This window comes from Tasmannia lanceolata, unplaced genomic scaffold (genome assembly GCF_043159265.1).
Source record: "Tasmannia lanceolata isolate RefF3 unplaced genomic scaffold, GAP_Taslan_0.1 ptg000029l, whole genome shotgun sequence".
Classification (NCBI taxonomy): Eukaryota; Viridiplantae; Streptophyta; class Magnoliopsida; order Canellales; family Winteraceae; genus Tasmannia; species Tasmannia lanceolata.
In genome coordinates, this window is record NW_027518706.1 from 2,619,578 (window position 1) to 2,644,558 (window position 24,981).

General features: G+C 39.1%; 1 protein-coding gene across 1 annotated transcript; it reads left to right on the forward strand.

The window, feature by feature from the left end:
• Nucleotides 1-4,449: 4,449 nt before the first annotated feature.
• LOC143859076 (pre-mRNA cleavage factor Im 25 kDa subunit 2-like) lies at nt 4,450-24,023 on the forward strand. Its single transcript, XM_077369760.1, has 7 exons — nt 4,450-4,601; nt 13,808-13,853; nt 19,887-19,980; nt 20,095-20,168; nt 22,373-22,459; nt 22,552-22,662; nt 23,476-24,023. Exons 1-7 carry the CDS (start codon nt 4,480-4,482, stop codon nt 23,545-23,547), a joined length of 606 nt encoding a protein of 201 aa, XP_077225875.1. The 5' UTR covers nt 4,450-4,479; the 3' UTR covers nt 23,548-24,023.
• Nucleotides 24,024-24,981: the final 958 nt, after the last annotated feature.

Genomic DNA, 24,981 nt, shown 5'->3' on the forward strand with positions numbered 1-24,981 from the left:
GATGAGGGAAAACAGGAAAACCCACTTTTCTGGAAGGTAGCCAAGTGCACCCAAGGATTCACAAGGTGGTGGGATTAACTAATTTTCACTTCACTGTGCGATATTGATCTGATTGTGATATGATTTTTCTTTAGGGTGTATTATATCTTTGTTAAATCTGACGTAGAATTTGGTAAGTAAATGATTGATTTTTTTGGTTCATGATGAGAAGAGAGAGAGGGGCGCATTCTACAGCTCAAGAAGCTCTACCTTTCTAAAGTATGAACAAACCATAGTAGCCGGGAACTTCATCGGAAGGTGGGAAACGCGTTTCCGAAACGGAAACAAAAGGCCTATTAAAAATAGAGGAAACGTTTTGGAAATGTGCGGAAAATGCTCGGGAAACACGGGGGAAATTGCGGGAAACGTTTCACTCCTGTTTCCCTCTCATTTTCCCACCCTCTTGGCTTTGTCCACCGTCCTCACTACAATTAAATGCATGAATCTTTCACTCACAATTCCTTTGTGTATTTCCAACCGTTTCCCTCTCATTTCTCAGCACGTTTCTCAATGCGCTTCAAATGCGTTTTTCTATAGTTTCCCATTTCTCATTTCCACTTTATTTTTTTCTTTTACCCGTATTCTTTTCCCAATCTGGTAACTATGAAACAGACATTCTATCCCTATCCCTGCAGTGGAATATCTACATCAGAGTGTTCACTATGATTTTATTATGTGATGGAAGCCAATTTTTTCCCCGTTTTGCATGTTTATGGAGTGGGAAAAAAACAACAAAAATGAATTGGTTTTGTTTGATTCTTGCATCATCATTTTTTTTTGTAAGTTACTTTTTTGGGTGTTTATGGAGTGGAAAAAAAAGAGGGAAATGTTATCAGCACTACTGTATTTTGATGATCGCACTCCTCACTTTATTAAAAGTACGGTACGGACAGCACCATAGGATGATCCAAACCGTCCATTAGATGGGCCCCAACATAAATAGGTTGTGCCCCAAAAATCAATTACATAGGCTGATCCTAACCCTCTGATCTGTAGAGGGACTGAATGTAAGAGGGTTGATCCTAACCCTTTATAGATCTAGACCATCCATTTAAAAGGCCCCACCTTGGACTCTCGAGACATAATCTGCTTTTATTTGGATAACCCTAGTTATCCGATCGACAGCCTATAAAAACATGGGACAACAAAATTATTTGCCGTTAATATTAAATGACAAATTATACGTGCAAGAACAATGAAAGGGAAGTGATATATTTGCCCTTTTTGCTTCCTTGGACCACTGTTTAAAGGGTAGTCATAAATAGACCAGAGGGGCTGGCCCGCCCACGGAAAAAAGAGGCAAATATATATATATATATATATATATATATATATATATATATATATATATATATATATATATATATATCACTTCCGCCTCGGGATGTATCATTTATTCTTGTTGTTTAAATTTACCAATATACAATCATACAATTAGGTAGATATAATTAGATCGCGTTCTTCAATATTTCTCATTCTCCATTTTTATTTTTTATTTTTAGTAGGTACGACCTGAATACATGATCGAAGCAGCTAGAGGCGCAATCCCGTAATTTCAAAAAGTTCTTTCATATATTTCTCATTCTCTAACTTCTGGTGCGGCAAAACGAGTAGGATAGAATTGTTTAGAGTGATTCTGCTTTGTTTTGAGAATTCACTTGTTTTAGCTGTATGGAATTCAAGATTTAGAAAATGAACCGAATAGGTCGGGCTCCCCACTAGGTTGTGAATGCTGTCTTAATCATGTCCTCTAGTGCCATCTTCATCTGATTGTACTCTTAGAACCCATCCATAAAAGTCAAGACAACATGTACAGCGGTATTGTCCACCAAAATATCAATGCGCGGCGAAAGGGAAATCATCCTCAGGACTTACTAGGCGGGTCTTCCTATTTGCAATACGAAGTAAAAACTATATTGCGAGAGATTTTATATGGTGTAACCTCGTATAGACCATTATTCTTCAAAAAGTACTATACGGCTTACACCATAGGATGATCCAAAATATCCATTTGATGGGCCATAACGTAAATAGATTATGCCCAAAAAATCATGCTCTAGAATCATCTTATGGGCATATTTTTTGGGAGAAATGATAAATGCGCCCCTTTTCATCACTTGAGACACCTAGCAACAGTGTATCACAATGACTGCAAAGGGGCTGATGTACTTCATGTCAGAAGGATTCAACAAATTTGATTGCCACGTACACTGCAGTTGGGTCTCTCATGTGATGAAAAGGGGCGCATTTATCATTACCCTTTTTTGGGCGTAATCTATTTACGTTGTGGCCCATCAAATGGACAGTTTGGATCGTCTTATGGTGTATCCGTATAGTATTTTGGTAACTTTATGGTGTTTGGTTGCCAATTAAGCATCGAACTCCCTGGAGATAATCAAACAAGTATTAAAAGCAATAATTGCATGTCTGGCCACGTGACATTGATGTCCCCTCCTTGTACTTTGCAAGCCAAATTTCCCAAAGAAGGAGGAATTTGGCTTGGAAAATTTTGTTCTCTCTCATTTCTTTCTATATTGGTAATAGGAGAATTTATATGGTGCCCGACCCTCAAAAAACAAGGGCGGAGAGAGAACATCTCCAGCCTTGATTTCCGATCCAGCAAAAGCCACCTTTTTGACTTTTTGCTGGATCGGAAATCAAGGGCGGGGAGTTCTCTCTCTCTCTCTCTCTCTCTCTCTCTCTCTCTCTCTCTCTCTCTCTCTCTCTCCTCTCTCGCCCTTATTCCTTAAGGCTCTGTTCACTTGCGTTCCCTGGAAAGCAAATCTCTGGAAAACAGCCTCTTTTTTCCTTGACAAGACCTTGACAAGACAAAATTCTGGTGGTCACTTGCTTTCTAGTGAAAATAGAATTACACATGTGGAATTTCTACAATAAGTCAAAAAATGACATAGAAAAGCCCATTCCCCTGGAGATAATCAAACAAGTATTAAAAGCAATAATTGTATGTCTGGCCACGTGGCATCGATGTCCCCTCCTCGTACTTTGCAAGCCAAATTTCCCAAAGAAGGAGGAATTTGGCTTGGAAAATTTTGTTCTCTCTCATTTCTTTCTATATTGGTAATAGGAGAATTTATATGGTGCCCGACCGGAGAGAGAACATCTCCAGTCTTGATTTCCGATCCAGCAAAAGCCACCTTTTTTTACTTTTTGTTGGATCGGAAATCAAGGGCGGGGAGTTTTCTCTCTCTCCCCCCCTTATTCCTTAAGGCTCTGTTCACTTGCGTTCCCTGGAAAGCAAATCCATGGAAAACAACCTCTTTTTTCCTTGACAAGACCTTGAAATAAGGGTGTCAATTTTGGCTCGGGCTCGGAAGCTCGCTCGAGCTCGGCTCAAATCCTTAACGATCCGAGCCGAGCCGAGCCCAATTTAGGCCAGGCTCGGCTTGTTAAGAATTTAATATATTTAATATATATATATATATATATATATATATATATATATATATATATATATATATATACACACACACACACTAAAAGGGTTGTCTAGGGAGTGAAAGGGAGAGGCAAAATATGTCACTTCATTTTCGGAACCCCATTTGTTACTTGGATCACCCCCCATAGTGTAAAAAAAGTAGTCAAATTACACTAGATAGGGTTGTCCAGGGAAGATGAGGGGTGTGAACGTAATATAACCTGAGCTCGGTAAGGCTCGCGAGCCTGGCCGAGCCTGACCGAGCCGAGCCGAGCTTTTGAGCTTAAAGAGCCGAGCCGAGCCGAGCCTGCCAAGCTCAGCTCGGCTCGGCTCGTTTACATCCCTACCTTGACAAGACAAAATTCTGGTGTTCACTTGCTTTCCAGTGAAAATAGAATGACACATGTGGAATTTCTACAATAAGTCAAAAAATGACATGGAAAAGCCCATCCCCCCTTTAGGGATTTCATTTCCAACCAAAAACACACGGATTTCGTTTCCCTAGAAAACTAGTGCAAAAAGAAGGACAAGCAGTTTCCCTGTAAACCTTTTCCTGCGCAAGTGAACAGTCCAGAAATAGTCTAGGAAAACCTTTTCCTGCACAGATTCCCTGAATTTCTTTTCCTAATGCCACGCTAGATTCCGGGGAAACATTTTCTTTTCTTTTCCCGGGAAAACAAGTGAACAGAGCCTAAGGGTCAGGCATCATATAATTTCTCTGGTAATAGAACCCTTTCCCACACTGCTGGACAAGGTTGGCAACCAATCACTACTTATCACTATTCTACGAGATAAATCCCAGGTAGATCAAATGTTTGTCTCCTCGTGTACCACTAATCTACGAGTACTTCCTCTTATCCAAACAGAGGCAGTGGTGGATTGCAGTCATTATCGATGGTCCCACTGTTAATTCATAACATTCAAAGGGATGTTTTGGGAATTCACCATTCACTATAAATACCCACCCGAGAATTATTTCTGCCTCTTCTTCTTCTTCAAGAGAGATGGTGACAACCTCACCAGTGGTAAATGCGTACCCTCTGTCGAGCTACACCTTTGGGACGAAGGAACCCAAAATGGAGAAAGACACTTCCGTTGCAGATCGTCTCGCTCGAATGAAAGTCAAGTAAGTTATAACCAAATAAGAAAGAGTTTACAATTTTATAGTACACAAAACCCTAGATTTCGTAAACCATTGATTTAGAGGTGATCTCTTCTTCTTCTGAAAAACTAACTTAGGGTTTTTTGTTTCTTTGATCTTATCAGTCCTTAAGTAGGGGTTTTTTTTCTCCTTCAATTGTTTCTCCTTTTTTTTTTTATAGTATTATCTGTGAAGAAATCCAGGAATATTGAAGGCATGGAACTCTGTATTTTCACGTATTACATTCACCCAAGAGAGATTTTATATGGTGTAAGCCTGTATAGTCTAGTACATAGTTACCAGTGTGGGAAACGAATTCGGGAACGAAACGCGAAACGGAAACGGAAACGGAAACGGGAAACGCATGAAAAAAATATATAAGGAAACAAGAAATGTGAAACAATAGAAAATCGTACGCGAAACGTCTTAGGAAATGATGTGGTTTTTCCAAAATGATTTTCGTAAGTCCCACACATGTTTCCTACACGTTTCATATGCATTTTACGAGTGTTGCATACGGTTATCACGCTTTTGCACATTATTTACATAAATTCCATATGTTTCCCATGTCTTTCAGAAATATTTCTCCAATTTTGTATCATATTTTCGAAACGTTTCCAAAACGTGTTTCCCTCATTTTAGGAGAAATGAGTTTCCCAACCGCGAGAAACGCATTTTAGGGGAAACGGGTTTCCCACCCGCCCAAGGAGTTTCCGGCAACTATGGTCTAGTATTTTTCAACAAGTACTGTAGGGATTACAGAATAGGATGATCCAAACTGTCTATTTGATGGGCTGCTATGTAAATAGGCTGTGCCCAAAAAACCATTTCCATAGGATGATCCCTTACACAATAGGATGATCCAAACCGTCCATTTGATGGGCCGCAATGTAAATAGGCTGTGCCCAAAAAACCATTTCCATAGGATGATCCCAACCCTCCGATATATGCAGTACCTATGGAGATGATTTTTTGGGCACACCCTATTTTTACATTGTGGCCCATCAAATGGACGGTTTGGATCATCCTATTGTGTAAGCCGAAGATGGCTGCTACTGATGAAGATATAATGAGATATGTAATATGAATGGCCATTTACAGAAATAATAAATCCTATAATGGAAGGGATTGATGGACATTTCTAGCAATGATAAATAACATAATGAAAGGGATTGATTGACATAAATAATAAATCACATAATAGGAGTGGCTCTTATATGCAGCAGACCAAAAATGAAAGTGTTACTTATTCGTTCAATTGCGTATTTAGTTAGTTGGAGCTCGTTTGATATGCCAATACCCCCTCAAGTGGGTGTGTGGCTATGATTTAGCGGACACTTTGAATTTATTGCTGACACACGTGTCGTGTCCGACACTCCTTTAGACACTTTTAAATGTACTGCTAGTGTTAGTAACTTTATATGTATATACGTGTTTGAGTGCGCCACTATTTCTAGATTTTTAGGGGTCTCATGTCAAATACCTCGTATCTGTGTAGAAACTCGGCACACGAGTCATTGTCCACAAATCATGATTATATGTACTTTCTATTTTAGCCGTGTCCCCGTTTCTAAATTTTGAGAGTTTGCCGTGTCCGACACTCTGTGTCCGTGTCCACAAATCATAGGTGTGTGGATATCAATAACACCCAACTTTTCAAATAAAAATCTTGAACAGTCTTTCTCCCAAAAGGTTTAGTGAACAAATCAGCCAATTGTTGACAAGTATAAAGATAGGTAGTACGGAATACGGATGAGACCGGATTGAATTTTTCCGTATAATAGAATGGGTTGAGGATGCAGAATACTCAGATTAGTAAGTATTTGAGCCATGTGAGCTCACATGAAGCATGTCCATGGCCTGGTATTCCGCTTCAGATGAAGAGCGGGAAATGCTAATAAAGTGACGGTCATTGGGCGACTCGCCCAATCAGAATCATAGTAGCCATTGAGTAGGAGAGAAATAAATGAGGAGAGGAGAAACCCTTGTCTAGGAGAGCCTTTGAGGTACCATAAAAGATGAATGAATGTATCATTGTGAGGCTATCGTGACCGGTGCATAAATTGGTTGAGTATATGCATGGTATAGATAATATCAGATCTAGTTATTGTGAGATAGATGAGTTGACTGACTAAATTTGATTTTCTTCCTCCCTGAGGATCCTTGTTGGTCTTTGTTGTTATTTTTTCTTCTCTTTTGCTTGGCCGTTTCTTGTTGTTGCTTTCTTTTGTCCTGACTTCTTCTCGGAACAAAAGAAAAAGAAAAAAATTGTCTTGTATAACATAGTCACCTTATCATCCAAAAAAAGAAAGAAAAAATAGTCACCTCACTGCCCCTTCTTGCAATCACCAAACCTCTTTGAAATAATCATCTTCATCATACAATTCTTGGAGATGGTCCATAGTGGAACTTTTGATGGACATGGTATCGATCGATGTGGTCCTAATAAGAGCATCTGTGACCTTATTTGACACTCCAAATTTATAATTGAGGAGAAATAAGGACCCTTGTAGATAAGAAATCCACTTGGCACGTCTTAAGTTAAGCCAGAATTGATCATTGATATGCTTAAAGGATTCGTCGTTCGTGATCTGAATAAAACTCAAACACCCTTATATAAGTTAGTGCCTCCAATGTCGAAGAGCTTGGACAGTGGCGTAAAATTCTTCGTCACAGGTGAAAAGGGCTCTGCAATGAGATATGGTTCTCGAATAGGAAGACGGGGGGTTTGGTATTTATTTTGAGGCTGCGGAGGATTAGGGTTTCAAACTTGAATCATTAAACTCAGTGACAAATGATATGGGCCTTCCCTTATGGCTTAAAACTGCTCCTGCACCCACTCTGGATGCATCACGCTCCACTTCGAATAGCTTCTCAAAGCTTGATAACACTAACATTGGAGTCTTACACATACTTTAGTTATTTTGAAAGCCTTATCCTCCTCCTTTGGCCGGGCGGTCAAAATTGTTTATTTCATGCATATAGTGACTGGTGCAACGATGCTGCTAAAATCTCGGATGAACTGCGTATAGAATATTGTCAAACCATACAAGTTGTGCACAACTCATGCATGGTATAGGCCAGTCCCGGATAGTTTCTACCTTGTTCTCATCAACTTGGATGCTTTCAACACAGCATATACCCCCAAAAAATAACTGATCTGTCATGAAATCACACTTTTGTAGATTAGCTTACAACTCTCTTCCATAAATTTTCCAATACTTTATGTAGATGCCACATGTGAGCCTTTTTGTCAATGCTGTACACTAGTATGTCATCGAAATAAACCACCACAAATCTTCCAATGAATGGATTGAGTGCTTGATATATAAAATGCATAAAAATACTTGGTGCGTTTGAGAAACCAAAAGGCATAACCATCCATTCATAGAGTTCCTGATTCGTTCATTGACCACAAAGAAGTTATGTTATCGTCCCTCCTCCTTAGCAGACTCGGGAAACTCCCCTCATCTCTCATGGCGGCAATAACAACCTTGTTACCATCCTTGTAGGTGTAGATGTCCTCCCCATCATGTATGGTTTTTGGTCATATTGCCAAGGCCGACCCGACAATAAATGGCAACCTTTAGTATTCAGTACAGTACACCAAACTTTATCTCTACTTAGTTGTCAATTTCGTTTCGTTCGCAGTTTCGTTTTAGTCAATGGAACGGGACATTTTGCCGTTTCATTTGTTTTGGTGTTTTGTTTCGGAAAAGACGCTACTACTGGGAAAAAATAATAATAATTAGAATTAAAAAAAAATGGTTAGAAAAAACTCTTCATTGTCGTGTAGAATGCTTTGGAAGTAGAAGACACAAAAATTAAGAAACATATTGTGCAAATATCTTGATTATCTGGGGGTGTTTTGGGAATTATAGATGTAGTGAAAATTTCATGTGTTTTTAACTCTCCCATATGTTTGAGGGGTAAAAACTAAAAAGACATAAAATGCTCTTAAAATATCTATAAGACGGGCCAAAAATAAGGATAAAACCGGGGGGGGGGGGGGGGGGGGAACCATCATTTAAAAAATACAATTTTGGATGAAACAGGGCGTTTTGCCTTATTTCATTGGAAACCGACTGAAATGGATGGAAAGCAATGAAACAGACCAGTACAAAATTATTTTTTGACCTGTACATTTCATTTTTTGTTGTAGTACTATTTGCCTAAACTATACGACATTTTTCTTCCTTAACATCCAATTGAAAATGAATCTAAGCATCGATGACCCGCCTTAGATTCATTCATGGTTTTAAATTTCAGCCGAAATCTGAAATTTCAAATTTCGGCGGGGACTGAAACCGAAATTCGAAATTTCACAAAATTCGAAATTTCGGTCTGAAATTTTGACAAAATGCCATTTAAAAAAAATAAAAAATGTGATAAAATTTCGGAAATTCGGTCCGAAATTTTGAGACAAAATACCAAATTTCGGATTTCGGTGGGATCCGAAATGGATACCGAAACCGAAATTTAAAACCTTGGATTCATTACCCTCATTGAACCAACCTATACACAAAGGTTTTATGAGTGGTTTCTTGTAAGGCTAGATTCTCACAATTTCTGTAATCAACTATTACTTTGCAAAGCTTCTCACTTGTATTGCACCTTGTTTAGAAGATATTATTTTGTTGCCAAATCTCCTTTGTCAACTTAGGAGTGAGGTTAACATGTCGGACGACTAGAGCATCACCTTGGTTTCCAATTGCATCGTTGGTCTCATAGATTCTCGTTTGCTCCAATCGTTTGGCAACGTTTCCCAATCAATTGCTGCAACGATTAAAACTTCTCTCGATTCACAAAGTCTTTGCTAGTTTGGTGGATTATTTCCTCCTTTACCTGCCATGACCCACAAAAGTCACCGGCCAAATAGGCTGTGATATCAAGTGCTGTATGCTAGTATCAAGAAGGACAAAAGATAGCAAGCAATGAATCCACAAATAAGATGAAGTAGAAGGGAAACTCTAATATTCTCAATAGAAAATAAAGCAATAGTTAAAAGTCCCCTTTTCTCTCTTTCTTTCTCTTATAAATGAAAGCCCTCGGTTTAAGACCCTCCTCCACCAAAATTTTCGTGCAAATAAAGAAAATAAAATTTCTAAAGTGCCACCCGTAAGTTATTTAAAAGATAATGACAAATCTGCCCCTATTAGCTGTCACTAGCTAACAAATCCTTTTCTAGCCACTAAAACAATAGCAAGCATGGCCCATTTTGCACCAAATTCGAACCACAGGTAGTTGACTTGATGATGATCCACCTCCCCACGTTTCAACTCAAATGCTCCAACATCGGGCCTGCTATAGTCATCTAAAGTTCGGGCAGATTTTGCGACTTTGCATAGAAGTCATCCCCTTTTTTCTCCTTGCCTCATTCTTTATTCTTCTTCCTTGAATTCTTTGATATGTAGGACATTGCGTTTGGCATTATAATTTAATTGGAAAACTTTTGTAGAAGTTGTTGGAAGCTATAGCAAAGCAAACAAAAAAGAAGAAAACAAGTCTTTGTCATTTTCAATAAAAAAGGATGTCCCTTTTTCTTGTAAGATCCAAAGCTTTATGACAATGTTTGGAAGGATCTGCTAGCATGGCAGGGTTAGAGTTTTTAGGAATATAAAAGCTAAGGTTAGGTTTTAGATAATATAAGAAGGATGTGGTTTTGCTTTTCAGACATACCCTCTAATTAGTCCCAACGGTGCCCCAAACAACTCAAATATGAAAGTATTGAATTGTGACGAGTTTTTTTTTTTTTAAATTGACAAATATATTCATACTAGCAAAATTTACAATGGGGACCAGTAGTCCCACCAGATTTACATAGTATGAATTGCCCAGGAGCATTCTCCTTGGCCCAAAAGAAAAGCCCATTACCCAATAGCCTCAATTGTAACGAATTCAACAATAAGTGCCATATTGTGGGGCCCACCAAGTCAAGATCGTGACCTGCCACGTCACACAAATTTCTCCACCACATTATGAATTCAATTTTCAAAAATCCCGCTCGAAGGCCCAGAGCTATTGTGCGCCCCTAACCGTGCACGATAGTCGACCACCCAACAACACCGTCGGATCTCTGGCGGCCTCCACCTCATACCACCACCAAAACCCGGCGGGTTATCCTCTCCACCGACGACCACCTCCTTCTCCATGGTCACCACCTCCAATCCCTTTTACATCTCCACAAAATTCATCTTCGCGGGGGAGTCTCAGCCACCATCATCGTCATTAAGAATCCGGCCACCTCCATTGCCACCGGCCATCACACCCGTTCTCAGGCCACCACGCACGATCTTGATTCCGAAGACCACAGCCTCATACGGTCAAACCCAACAACCCCATTGTGAAGTCCGGCGATCCACAACCTCGCAGATCCCCCATGGCCTCCAGATCCGATAATCCACGGCCTCCACGGCTCATCTTTTGTCGACAATGGGAGAGACGGGAAAGAGAGGGTGAGACTAAAAAAAGCAGCAATGGGGAGAGACGAGAGGGCGAGATTCCAAAAATAGAGAGAGAGGGGGAAACGAGAGAGAGAGAGAGAGAGAGAGAGAGAGAGAGAGAGAGAGAGAGAGAGAGACCGCCTCCCTCCCTAGGCGGAAACCCTAGGGAGGGAGCGTAAGAAGTCGCCTTTTTTTTCGCCTCAGAGATCGCCTCTTCCCACTCGCCAGACAACCGAACTCCTCTGCATTACCTTTTCAGACATACCCTGTAAATACACTCCCAACAGTGTCCCAAACAACTCAAATATGGAAGTGTTGAATCGTGACGAGTTTTGACTCGTGGATTCATCGGTTGTGGGTGTCGACATGATAACAAAAAGTACGGAATGAGCAAATGCCCAGCAAGCACCAATTCACTATTACAGGTGGATCAAGCATGCAAATAAAACATTATCATAAACATGATAAATCATCAGAGCTATGTACCATATGTTAAATATGTATAATGGAAAGAGGAATGGAAACAACTTTTTCAACTGTAAGTAAACCACAATGCAACAAGTACCCGGTTGCACCATCTTAGGAATCCATGTAACATTGTTTGCAAGTCATTTCTTTGTTGATATCTATTGTTTGGATGTGGACTTTGTAGAAAACGAGTGATGCATAGCCAATCCATCCACCTTTGATAATATAGGTAGGGTTTTGGCAAGATTAGGGGGGCACGTGGTTGATTTGAGTTAGGATCATGGATTTAAATTTCAGCCGAAATCCGGTTAAAAAAAGTATTATTTTAATATTTCGGTTATTTCAGCAGAAATTCCAGAAAAATTTTATATTTTTGAAAAAAAACCAATTTAACGAAATTTCTGCCGAAATCCTTGAAATCTGAAATTTCGGATTTCGTAAAATTTCGGTCTCGGTCCCGAGATCAATTTCGGATTTCGGTGGTTAGGATTAAGGCTTCTTGGGGAAGGGAGAATTTCTTTTTAGGGAGAATGGTTTCAGAATTTCGGTATGGATACGGTGAGTGTGGGGTTATGTTGAGCTTTTAATGCTTGGAAAATATGTGTTTCGGGATTTTGGGTGAGATAAGGTGGGCGCAGGGTTTAGGTTGAGGTGGGATGGGTAATATTTTTGGTTCCCGAGTAGATTGGTTTTTGGAAGAAACAAAAAAGGAGAAGATAGGAGAAATATAGACCGGAAGTAACGAAGAAACAAGATACTTATCTCGAGGCATCCAATCGAGAGTTTTTTGGCTTGTCGCCAAAGAAGAAGATTATGATAGAATCACACTAGCAATCCTGAGAATTCACACTAGAGGAACCCTAGGCATCGCAGCAAGGGGATCAAGGTATTGCACCTGGAAGAACAAACCTCACATCCACACATGGGAGGAAAACAACTTGAAATATGTACTCATTCCATCATAGCATCATCAATGGCTTTAAGTCTCACAATGCATATAAGAAAAGAAGATAACTAGAAAGTTCTAAATCCTAAAACAAAAACCTAACACTTGGACTAAAGTACCCTCTAATGACTTAAAGACTATCCCCACTTAAAATTTTTGTAATACATGTAAGTCCTATTCAAAATACCCATAACTCAAAGAACCGAAGTGATTTTGATGGGAAAAGACTCTACTAACCGCTTTAACTTAATAATAGTTAAATAACACTCTAAAAACCAAATAAAGCTTTTTTAACATCAACAATGGGCCAGATCTTCTTAATCCCTTGATTCTTCATATCATCTTGGATGGTCCCCCGATCAACGAGTATACAATTGGTCTTTTCTCCTTTTTGTTATATGTCTATCTCTCTGTATGTAATTCATACTGTTCCTTGGAAGGGTGGACCAAACATTCTATTCTCTTCGATCTATTTCTTTATCTCCCCATGAATCGTACGCTTGTAACAATAAGGACAGGATTTTCTCAATTCCAACCGACTAGGTGTATTGCGTCGATTCTTTTGAGTAATATATCTGGAAATGCCCTGCGATACTTTTTTTAAATAATTTTGGACAGAACTGGTACATTCCAAAATAACTCTTATTCTGACATCTTTACCCTTGGCCATGAAAAATAGAAGTTGCTAACTGATGATGTTATGAGTCGTATTTGCAAGCTTATGGCACTAACACAAAATAAAACTCGTTGTCGCCATTAAAAAAAAAAAGGATTCATTGTTATAGCATATTGGCTTGTTATGATCTAAATTTTAGACATGAACATTATTTTTAGATGTTGCAGATGGTTGAAGTTTTTATTTTCTATTCTTCATTCTCTGTAGTTATTGATTTACTTGCATCTTGTGCTATATGCATGGCTGTGGTGTGTATTGATTGTTACTATGTGTAGTATGTACTTTTCTATAATGCTGGTTTGGATTTTTGATTTATGCTTGAAACTTGGAATGATGATTTATGCTTGAAATTGAAGCAAAACTTTTTCTAATATAAAATATTAGAAACTTTTTAAACATCAAGCCTTGCCTCCTAGGAGGGTGCGCCCCGACATTCTGCCTTTAAAAGCATTGAATACAGCAAATATGTGAATTTTCAGTCTGTCTAAAATTTTTTGGAAGTGATGAGAGTTTATGACCTGCAGTGGATTGACTTTTCTCTTTTTGTTCTTTTAATACATTTTGGATATTTGAGCATAATTTTTTAAAGCCTTAGTCTTCTTAAGTTTACATTACATGTTACAGATGCTGATAAGTTTTTGTTGATGTTGATACTCAGCTATATGAAAGAAGGAATGAGGACAAGTGTGGAAGCAATTCTATTGGTTGGTATTTACCATCTCTGTGCATCTTTTGCTTGTGTTTCAACTCTTATCATGTTTGGAAGCTGCATTTGATTTCTTGAGATTATTTACTTTTTCTTGACATGACTTGTAGTTTTTCTTTTAACAACGAGATGAAAATTCGAGTCTCTCTCTCTCTCTCTCTCTCTCTCTCTCTATATATATATATATATATATATATATATATATAGAAATTGGAACAATTCGATGAATATATATCCCAGTAAATTTGATTTGTGCAGCTGATGGATTCCAGCAACTTTCTATAGCAACATTCTATACCGAGGCTCAAAAACCCATTTAAGTTGGTTGTCTTTGTGCTTCACAATAAGAATTGAACAAGATCCACCGTAGATAAGACAAAAACTCTTTGCATATCCACCGTAGATGAAAGGAACAACAATTAGCTCCTTCGAACCAGTAATTATGGTTTCAAGATTCGTGGGAACTACAATTAGTGGTTTCAGGGGTTCTCAACTCTTAAAAATTTCAAAACATATAAGAAAAATGGAACCTCAGTTAGAACCCTTAGAACCACTGTTAGAACACTTGCAACCACTGTTAGAAATCTTGGACCCACAATTAGGGGTTCCAAGGGTTCTAAACTGTTAAAAATAATGGTTTTATAACCCTTGAATCACAGTTAAAACCCTTGAATCCTTGAACCACTCTTTCTACAAACCCTTCAACCATTTGGAACCACTGAAAACCTACAAACCAAATGAAACCCTATCCGATTTTGCTTCCAAGGGTTTTAGACCCAACTGTTAGAGGTTCAGAGAGGGCAATACTGGTTCCAAGGGTTTGAGATCCAAATGTTGAGGAAACCAAAAAAACGAAAACCCTAAATGAAAAGCTGAACAAAATACCGTCGAGACACGATTTCCGTTGAGTGGGAGATGATTTCCAGCGAAAGGAACAAGATTTCCGTTGAGAGGGAGATGATTTCGGCCGAGAGGGTCCTTGATTTCCGGCGAGAGGGCGTGATTTCATCGAGAGGGAGACTTCCATTTGAAAAACGGTGAAAAAAACAAAGTAAAAGAGAAAATAACGATGGTAGGGGTAAACATAAAGTGAAGGGCATTCTTGTCTTAAAAAATGCCTTGGGATCCGTTTCACCCCTTTCTCATAATTTAGAAAACAGACCCTCTTTTTTCATAATTTCAGTTAAAGTCGCATTTTTTGATCATTTTCCCAAAATTTTAATCAAATTATTAATTTTTGATATAAAAATAAAATCCCTCTCCGTTGATCGGTAGATCAAGCAAGATCTCATAAACAAAATTGGAAGCTTCATTTCAAATAAAAATAAATAAAGCTAACTCATATATGATATAAACATATTTTTTCCATATTTCAAAACTCAAAATCCATGAGATTCGTATTGTCATGCACTAATCAACGTTCAAATGCATCCAATCAACAATTTGTTGATGTATTTGCATTTTAATTCAAGAAACAAGATATGTGTGTGTGTGTGTTGGGGGGGGGGGGGGGGGGGGGGGGGGTGGTTAGCATCTTAGTTCGAATGCTACCGAAATCTGCCAATGTCAACTAAAGTTCTGGTTAAGATTCTATATGTTCTGTTTGGTTGCCAAAGTTGGGAAGATTAGCAGCGTTTCAAATGCTGCTGATCTTCCCAATATCTACCCAAAGCATGTTTGGTTGCCCAAACTCCCTTTGACCTCCTGACAACTTCGAGACATCATTATTAGCTTTTTTCCTACGTGGCAACAATGTTTCCCCCTCTAATCTTCTCTCCATCTTTCTCCATTTTGGTGGAATTTGGGGAGAAGATTAGGCCAAGATTCTTGTCTTATTATTTTCTCTCTCTTTCTCTCTCTTCCATCCTCTATTTTGTTAAGGACACCCCTACATCTTCTCCTAATCTTCTCGCGGGTTGCCGCGGAACCAAACACTACTTACTACTCTTCCTCTAATCTTCTCCCCATCTTCCATGCTTGTCTAATTCCCTTTGACTTCTTCTCCTCCTAATCTCCCAGCCAACTTCAAGCAACCAAACAGAGCAATACAGATTTTGCTTCCAAAGCATTTCATTTTAATGCGAACCAATGTTGACAGATGTAGGCTGAAACTGACGTTTTGATCGACATTTTAAACTATGGCTATAATATTCTAATGCATTCCATCATCAGACTGATAGTGGTGAATGGTAGTTTGTGGGATTTGCTATGTTGATTGTTTGGTGAGCATGTTACAGTTGGATCAGTTGTGCCCATGAGTGAATTTACTTGTAAAGGTTGAGTCAACCAATCAGTATACTTATAGGAGCTCCTTTGAGAATGTTGTCAGCATGCAACCAAAGAAACCTGCTGACTTGGTTCTAGACCTAGTGCTGCAGCAGAAGATTTTTTTTAAGCACATACGACAATTGCATGATGAATTTACAAGGCAGACAACCTTAAACAATGAGTCTTATAAGGCTAGGGCTGATTTGCACCTCATGTTTACTGAATTTCGGGAAGGGGATGTTGTGATGGTGCATATTAGACCGGAACGATTTCCTTGGTTACTTACAAGTATTTTACCTCATAGGTTAGTGGTGTAAGCAGTCAACAGGGAGGGGGCAAGAATTGGATTTACCTGGAACTTGCCTTGTAGAATAGTGGTAAGTAGTGGTTGGTTGTCAACCTCGTAGAGTAGTGGTAGGGGTGTCATTTACCTATATATATATATATATATATATATATATATATAGAGAGAGAGAGAGAGAGAGAGAGAGAGAGAGAGAGGGTATCTGCGCTCGAGCATAGAAACAGGGTGGGGCCACATTTTGGGTGGGATCCAAAGCATTCATTTGATGGGTCCTTTCATGGGTAGGGTGTCCACCAAAAATCAGCTCCATTGGATCACCTTAGGGTGTCCATTTGTGGGGCAAAAAATGGACAGATTTGTGGACAAACAGTATCTGTCCATTTTTAGCCCCACAAATCCAATGGAGCTGATTTTTGGTAGGCCCCCCATGCATGATGGGGCCTTCCAATGAATGGTTAGGATCACCCCCTGTTTCTGTGCTCGAGCGCCGAAACCCTTTACTGATATATATATATATATATATATATATATATATATATATATATATAGAGAGAGAGAGAGAGAGAGAGAGAGAGAGAGAGAGAGAGAGAGAGAGAGAGAGAGAGAGAGAGAGCATCATTTCCAAGAAATCCAAGCAAAATTCCACCTTTGATAGTTTTTGGCTTGGATTTCATAGGGAGGAGACAAGGGTGACACACAAGCAGACATACAATTAACCAGGAGACATCCCAAGTAGTCTCCAGGGATTTCAGTGCTATATTGGCAACCAAACAAAGAGTTTTACCAATGTGACACCCAAATGCCAAGCAAAACCCATAAAGCCATCCTGGCTTTTGTACAACCAAACACACCCTCTGTTTGGAGCCTTTTTCTGGGTTTTTCCGTGGCCGGGTGAGGCTTTTCTAGGGAGATGCAGCTGAGAAAGATATGGTAAATTACCGATGTTTACGTTCAGAATCTCTCTTTTTTTGGGTGTTTTTGTGAGTAGAGGATAAGGATGTCACATGGGCCTTCCGTCACCCGACAGAGCATTTAGTTGTTCGGGGTTTTGAATTCGGTTTAGCAACCAAACAAAGTATTTGCCTGACGTGGCACCCCCAAAACTGACTAAAATCCCGGGTAAAGCATTAAAATAAGGCACCCAAACATAGGTGCTAATGTTTATGTCTTGGATCTACATGGTGACATGGGTATTAGTCATGTTTTCAGTGCGAAGGATCTCTTTATCATGGATCCAATAGTGCTACAGTGAGTGATGAGCAGGCTTATGGTTAAAGAAGTTGTAGAAGATGTGCTTGATGATGATATTGTGTCTACTAGAAGTAGTGGTTATTAGAAGTATCGTGTTTGATGGAGTTGGCGACCACCATTATCTTATGTTAGGCGATCGGCAAATGGTGGGGCGAATAGGTTAGCTAGAGAAGGGGTTTCCAGAGAGAGTATTGAGCTCTTTGACTCCCTCCCTCCCTAGCTATTTGATCATTCTTGAATTGTATGCTGAGCAATGTATTTCCAGGGACCTTCTCGGTCTCTGTTCTTCTTTAATGAAATCTTGTTACCATTCAAAAAAAAATAAAAAATTCCAGCATATAATCCTGATGTCTATGACCATCACTACTCTATTTACTCTATATGGTCGAGTCTTTTCAAGCTGGGAGAGATGATAGGGGAGGCGTGACGCTGTTGTTTGGTATGCAATGCTTCTCTCTTGGGCATAAAAATTAATGACAATTTTAGAAAGCTATTGCACAAGCAAACTTGCAGCTGTGGGGTAGTGAGACCACCATCTAGGTGTGATGCTGAAACAAGTCACTAGCGGGATTCTAGTGTCTTCTCTTTATTCACAATTAAAGGTATTTTATTTATCTGTGATTTTTATTTTGTTTCCTATTCTGTTAGTGACTTAACCTCCTGTTCTTCTTTACTAAATGTAATCTCTCTTACTCCCTCCTATACCACTTGGCCACTGCATTCCACTATCTTCATCTCTACGCTTTTTTTTTTTTTTTTGAATGGTTGAAACTGAATCATCTCTAATCTTGTTAAAACCTAACTTAAGCCATTTGACTGGTCCCTTGTATTCTAAATCCTAAGTCCCAAACCTTAAGCCTGACACCTTTTTCTCTCACCTTGACCCTTATATAATTACCCTTTACCAGTCTCAACTCGAATATTTCCCTTTGAAACTTTCAATCTGAACCCTATTTCATTACCTAGATCTCAACCTAGCTCTAAACCCGGTCATGGCAGCAATTAGATAGAATTTTGTAGCCTCTTCCCTTTTGGGTCTGGCATCCTCCAGTTTATTTGACTGTTGTTGGATGGATATCCCTCTTTTCTATGGAATTTAAATGACAGTCTTCCAGGATTTGTTTTGGTTGGAAATAACTAAGACATGAGCAACCTTCCTACCTACATGTTTAATTATAGGGGAAGAGTTATATGATGTCCATAGGGTATTATTGTTCATAGGAAAAACACTGCTGGCAAAAGGTGTAAGCAGGATCCAGCTGCTTGGTGATCCAAACCATTTATCTGTTAGGCCATGTAGTTGATGGGGGCCACGTACCAAAAATCTCTCCTATCCAGTGTTGCATGGATTCGGATTCGCGTGTCGGGATCCGACACGGATTCGAGGTGTCGGATTCGGCAAACCCCCAAAAGTAGGATTCGGATTCGGTAATTTTAAATAAAATATTTTTTTCAAAATTTGAAATTTATATATATATATGTGTGTGTGTGTGTGTGCGCGCGCGCGGGGGGGGGGGGGGGGGGGGTGGGGGGTCGGGGTGGGGCGTATATATATATATTTATGAAAAATTTGAGGGTAGAGGGTAGAGGCGAGTTTTGTATTAAGAGAGTTGAAGGAGGAAGGGAGTCGATGTTCGAAAGTCAAGGCGCTAGGGTTTTTATTAAAAGAGTACGGGTTGTGCTTTCATATAAAAAAAGGTTAAGAAAATATGTTTAAAGGGAAAATATACAGGATTCACATTTCAAAAGAGACAACAATGAATCGGATTTACCCGAAAGAAACGGGATTCGTGCGGGACACGGCTACGACAAGAATCCGGGTGTGTCCCACATGAATCCATGTCCGATTCGGATGCGGAGATGTGTCGACACGGATTCGGCATAGGGGAGCAAAGAATCATGCAACATTGCTCCTATCCCTTTGATTTGCGGAGATTTATGCATCATTGTTTTTTTCCTTTCTGAACCGTCCGCTTTACAAACAATACAAATTTGAAGGTTAGGATCCTCTAATGGGGAGGATTTTTGGGGTTGCCTTATTCATATTGTAGACCAAAAAAATAAATGGTTCGGATAATGGAACAGGTAATACCTGCCAATAATTTTAGAAATAACAGGGCTGGTCACCATATAACTTCTCTTTTTTTTATGTGGGCATTTTAATTTTCTTTCTTTCTCGTTCTGACAAAACGGGGTCTGACTTTGCAGGTGCAGGAGCATAACCATCCACATATACTTCTTCTGCAAATAGGGAATACCTTCTGCAAACTTCCTGGTGGACGTTTGAAACCTGGAGAGAATGGTGTGGTGTCTTGTTTGCTTATGAATTTGAAATGCATGACCCATTCGATGTGATTTATGTTGTTGAGACTTCCATTATCTACCAAATTTTTACCCTAATTGGCTAACTTTGCAGAAATCGAGGGCTTGAAACGCAAATTGTCTAGCAAGCTTGCAGCCAATTCAACTTCTCTTCAGCCAGATTGGCAGGTATTGTTTCCTAGAGTGATTCACCTCTTTTACCTTTTTACTTCCTAGGGTTGGTGTTATTGTTTCCCTTATATTTGTACATGCGTGTGTGCTTGTGTTGATGCAAGTTTACGGCCTATGCTGCATGGGGAATAAGCTCGAGTATCGGAATCGAACATGATCTCAAGTGTCTAACTCGGCTAACCTCGAGAAAAAGAATTCATGGATTCAGCAATATATTTAATTATTTCTCTAGTAATTTTGCATAATAATATAGTTATAGCAAATCATTCAAAAAAAAAAAGAATTCATGGATTCAGTAATATATTGGGAAGGGATTTGCTAGGGACCATCGCAGAAGGCATTTCGCGGAACGGCTGTTGCAGGAGGGAGCAGCCACCTCTTGAATAAGACAAAAATCTGTTGAAAAGTGAGCCTACGTGGCTGCTCCCTCCTGCAACAGCCGTTCCGCAAAATGCCTTCTGCGATGGTCCCTATCAAATCCCTATTGGGAATTTTAATACGTTTAGTTAATCTTATGTTTTATTTACATATAAAATGCTTACTATTAGGATGGATAAAACTCCAAAGCTGTGGTAACTGTATATTTGTGTTAATAGTATGCCGAAAATAGTAGATAAAAAGAGATCCCGAAAGGTCGAATAGCATCCATGGAGTGTCGAAATTTGACACATTTCCGACATGGGTGCTCCGCCCATTCAGAAGAATCCATGTGACACAGTTTCCAGCATAATAAATTCTCTAAAGTATGATGCAAGTCATGTCTGACACGGGTACTTAACCCGTTCAGAAGAATCCATGTGGCATAGTTTCCAACACAATAAGTTCTCTGTAGCATGATGTAAGTTAATAAGTTCTCTAAACTATCCATGTGGCAGAGTTTCCAACATAATAAATTTTCTATTCACAGCAGAGTTCTGGTTGAATTGATAGGCTTATCTTCAGGAATGACATGTATTGATTTTTTTTTAATGATATTGATTTTATTTTATCATTAAAAAAATAAAAAAAGGTTTTAGACTAAGCAGGACTAAGACATAGTATATGGAGTGCAACTTTAGTAATGTAAGGAGGCGAGGCGGGGCGAGGATGTACTAAATATGACAGGACAGGAGTTACCTAAGAGAGAGATATTTCGCTATCTTGGTTCAATCCTACATAAGGAAGGAGAGATTGAAGAGGACGTTAACCACAGAATAAGAGCAGTTTGGTTGAAGTGGAAGCAGAAGCATGCTTCAAGAGTTCTGTGCGATCGTAAAATACCTACGAAGTCGAAGGGAAAGTTTTATAAGACAGCTGTGAGTCCAGCTATGTTGTACGGCTCAGAATGTTGGGCCACCAAGAACTTAGATGGATGTGCGGCCGCACAAGGTTAGATCGAATTAAAAATGAAGACATCCGTAAAAAGGTGGGGTTGGCACCAATTGAGGAGAAGATGAGACAACACCGCTTAAGATGGTTTGGGCATATCCAACGTAGGCCTTTGGATGCTCCGGTTAGAAGAAGTGACTCGTGCCAAGTTGATGGAGTAAAAAGAGGTAGGGGCAGACTGAAAACAACTTGGGTAGAAACAGTGATGAAAGACTTGAGGGCTAGGAACATAACAGAGAACATGACCTTGGATAGGATAGAATGAAAGAAAATGATCCATGTAGACGAACCCAACTAGTGTCAGGATTAGACGTAGTCAATTTGAGCCGGGTAGATCCTTTCACCTTCTTCATGAAAATTTTCTAAAGGATTCATTAGCCGACCGCAACTAGTTTGGGACAAAGGCTTAGTTGAGTTGAGTATTAAAAAAAAATTAAAACATGTCATTCCTGAAGATAAGCCTATCAATTCAACCAGAATATTGATTTTATTTCCCAACTAGTTTGGGAGAATCGCATAGTTGAGTTGAGTTGAGAATGATATTGATTTTATTTTCGGTGGAGATGATGACTATTCGGCAATATCCGGTGGTGGCTGGAAGTGGGGTTGGAGCTGGGGTAATCTGATTATCCTCACATTTATGCTTTATTAGGAGCTTAATCTGCCCACTGGGTGTAGGGATTTTATCTCTCTCTGGATGTAGGGGACATCTTGTCCCCGTTTTATATTGACTCTTGGATATTTAATAAAGTTAATTTTCAAAAAACAATATTGATTTTATTTTCTTAGGGGGAAGAAATCTATTCTCATTCACATGTCGGAATGTGTTGCAGATTGGAGAGTGTGTAGCTATTTGGTGGAGGCCGAACTTTGAGACAACAATGTACCCTTACTGCCCACCTCATATCACTAAACCCAAGGTGAAAAGTATATCAATGGTAAAACCCCATCACTGTTTTTCATGCAGGCATTTCCAAACTGTACTGAACCCGGGATTTTTTTTTTTTGACAGGAGTGTAAAAAGCTTTTCCTTGTTCACCTGTCTGAAAGGGAGTATTTTGCAGTACCAAAAAACTTGAAGCTGCTTGCGGTTCCCTTATTTGAACTCTACGATAATGTTCAGGTCTGATACAATTTTTTCCCTCTTATCTCATTTGCAGAGGCAAATACCATTTTATTTCTCTCCAAGTTTTAGAAGAAAGTAGTTTATTCTCAGTTCTTGGGAAGTGATCTAGGTTGATTGTGTGCCTACTTTCATTTTGAAAGGTTTCCAAAGTTGACATTTGATCATTTAGGAAAAGAAATATGGTGATCAGCCCTAGTTTTTAGGGGAAACCAGGTCAGGTACAAGGTTTGGTGTTTTTCTTTGGAGGAGGTGGGGTTTGTTTTTTTTTTTTTTTGGGTTGGGGGGGGGGTCGACTTTTTTTAATGATTCAGACAATCTATATGTTGGACCCCACGGTAGATAGGCCATGCCCTAAGAATCATTTCCACAGGGTGATCCTAAGTTCCTAACCATTCATGTTGTAGGGTGTAAAATGGATGGCTCCTAAAGATTAATAGAAAAAAAAAATGAAAAGATGCAGTTCAAAAATCTCAGCAAGTCAGACAGGATTGTCCATTGTTGGAGACCTGGTTTGTGACCCATCCATTATAGAGTCCACCAAATGAATTGTTTGGATCACCTAACTGGTGGGCCTCACTTGTGCTTTTGCCTTTTTGTGCCTATATAATTCCTTAATCATTTGACTCATTGATTTCTAGAACATTCAACCACTTTCCTACTCAATCCGCATAAGTTTCAAACTCATCTTCACTAACCTTTCCATTTCAGAAAAAAAAAACCTTTCCAAGATTTATTTTCTCTTCTATTTGCAACATAGTTTCGAACAACATTAGCATGATACAGTCTTGCCTGAAATGTCATTTAACGCAGAGATATGGACCGGTTATCTCCACCATCCCACAGCAGCTATCCAGGTTCCAGTTCAACATGATCAATGCTTGAATCCGGAGATACCGAAATGAACGAGTGAAGCTGAATTCTTTAAGATCAACCCATCAGTTAAAATTGGATCTCAAGTTTTGCAGGTAGAAGTGTTACTTTCACATGACAGAAGCTAATGCATCTCAACTTTATTATCTGAATAGTAAGTCTATTTGGTTTTTATACCCTGTCTCCATGTGTTATAAACTGTTTGATCCAGTTTGAGTTTCTATTCACTTGTATTAGTATGAGCAATTTATGTTTTAGGGATTAGCTTAGAGAAAACAACAATTGGTTTGTCTTGAGGCCAATCTAGGTGTATGGTATATGTGTGTCCTGTCTTCCTCATCAATGGCTTATCTATGAAAACTAATGTAAGATGCAAGAGAAGTGTTAATGGTTTGTATGTGGAAATATGTAACATTATTGGTTGTTGTTTATGCTACCATGTAACCTGCTAAAAGATAAGGGTTGATATGCTTCTGCATGGTTTCTTCCTTCTTGTCTTCCTTGTTATACCTATTTTCAATATTTGAAGTGCTAGAAGGTTGTTAGGCTTTATGCTGGTAAATATAATTTACTTTTATTAAGATGAGATTTTATATGGTGTAAGCCCTTATAGTCCTGTACTTTTTCAAAAAGTACTGTACGGACCACGTGATGGGATGATCCAAACCGTCCGTGTGATGGAACACAACGTAAATAGGTTGTGCCCGAAAAATCATATCCACAGGATGATCCTAGCCCTCCGATCTATAGAGGTTTCCTTAATATGCATTTCCTCCATAGGTCGGAGGGTTTGGATCATCCTATAGAAGGAAAGAATTCAAATTTTCATTCAAATATTGTTACTTTGTGTGTTTGGTTTACAAAGAAGCAAATTCCTGGCAGCCAAACGTGCCTTTTAACTTTTTATAAAATTACAAACGTATCATATATTCATATGTTTGTAGATATGGTAGTATCAGAAGGGCTGTTCGGACTGACCTTGACACAAGCGTGTCTTCCTATCGCTTTCAAATATAAAATGAAACCCTCCCATTATTCCTGGTTTAACTACTTAGTTGAGGATTTGTTGGCCTCCCAAACCACCAGACACCCATCACATCTTCTTTCTATATTCAATTCCCATCATTATCTCTATTGACTAAGCCTAAGGATAAGATCCGACCATCATTTACATACATACATACATACAGGAGTAGAGGGTTATTAGCCCTATTGAGGCATACAGACAAGTCCACCTGTTAAAAAAATGGAAAGATCATGCCCGTTGATCACTTGATCAAGAAGTATGGTTCACAATCCAAAAACCACAACCGTCGGATGATCCTAATTTCTCATCCAATGAGTGTGTTAAAAAATTGGAATGATCGTGCCCGTTGATCACTTGATTTAGAAATATAGCCCACAATCTTCCTAATTTCTCATCCAATGATTGTAGGTCAAGATCTA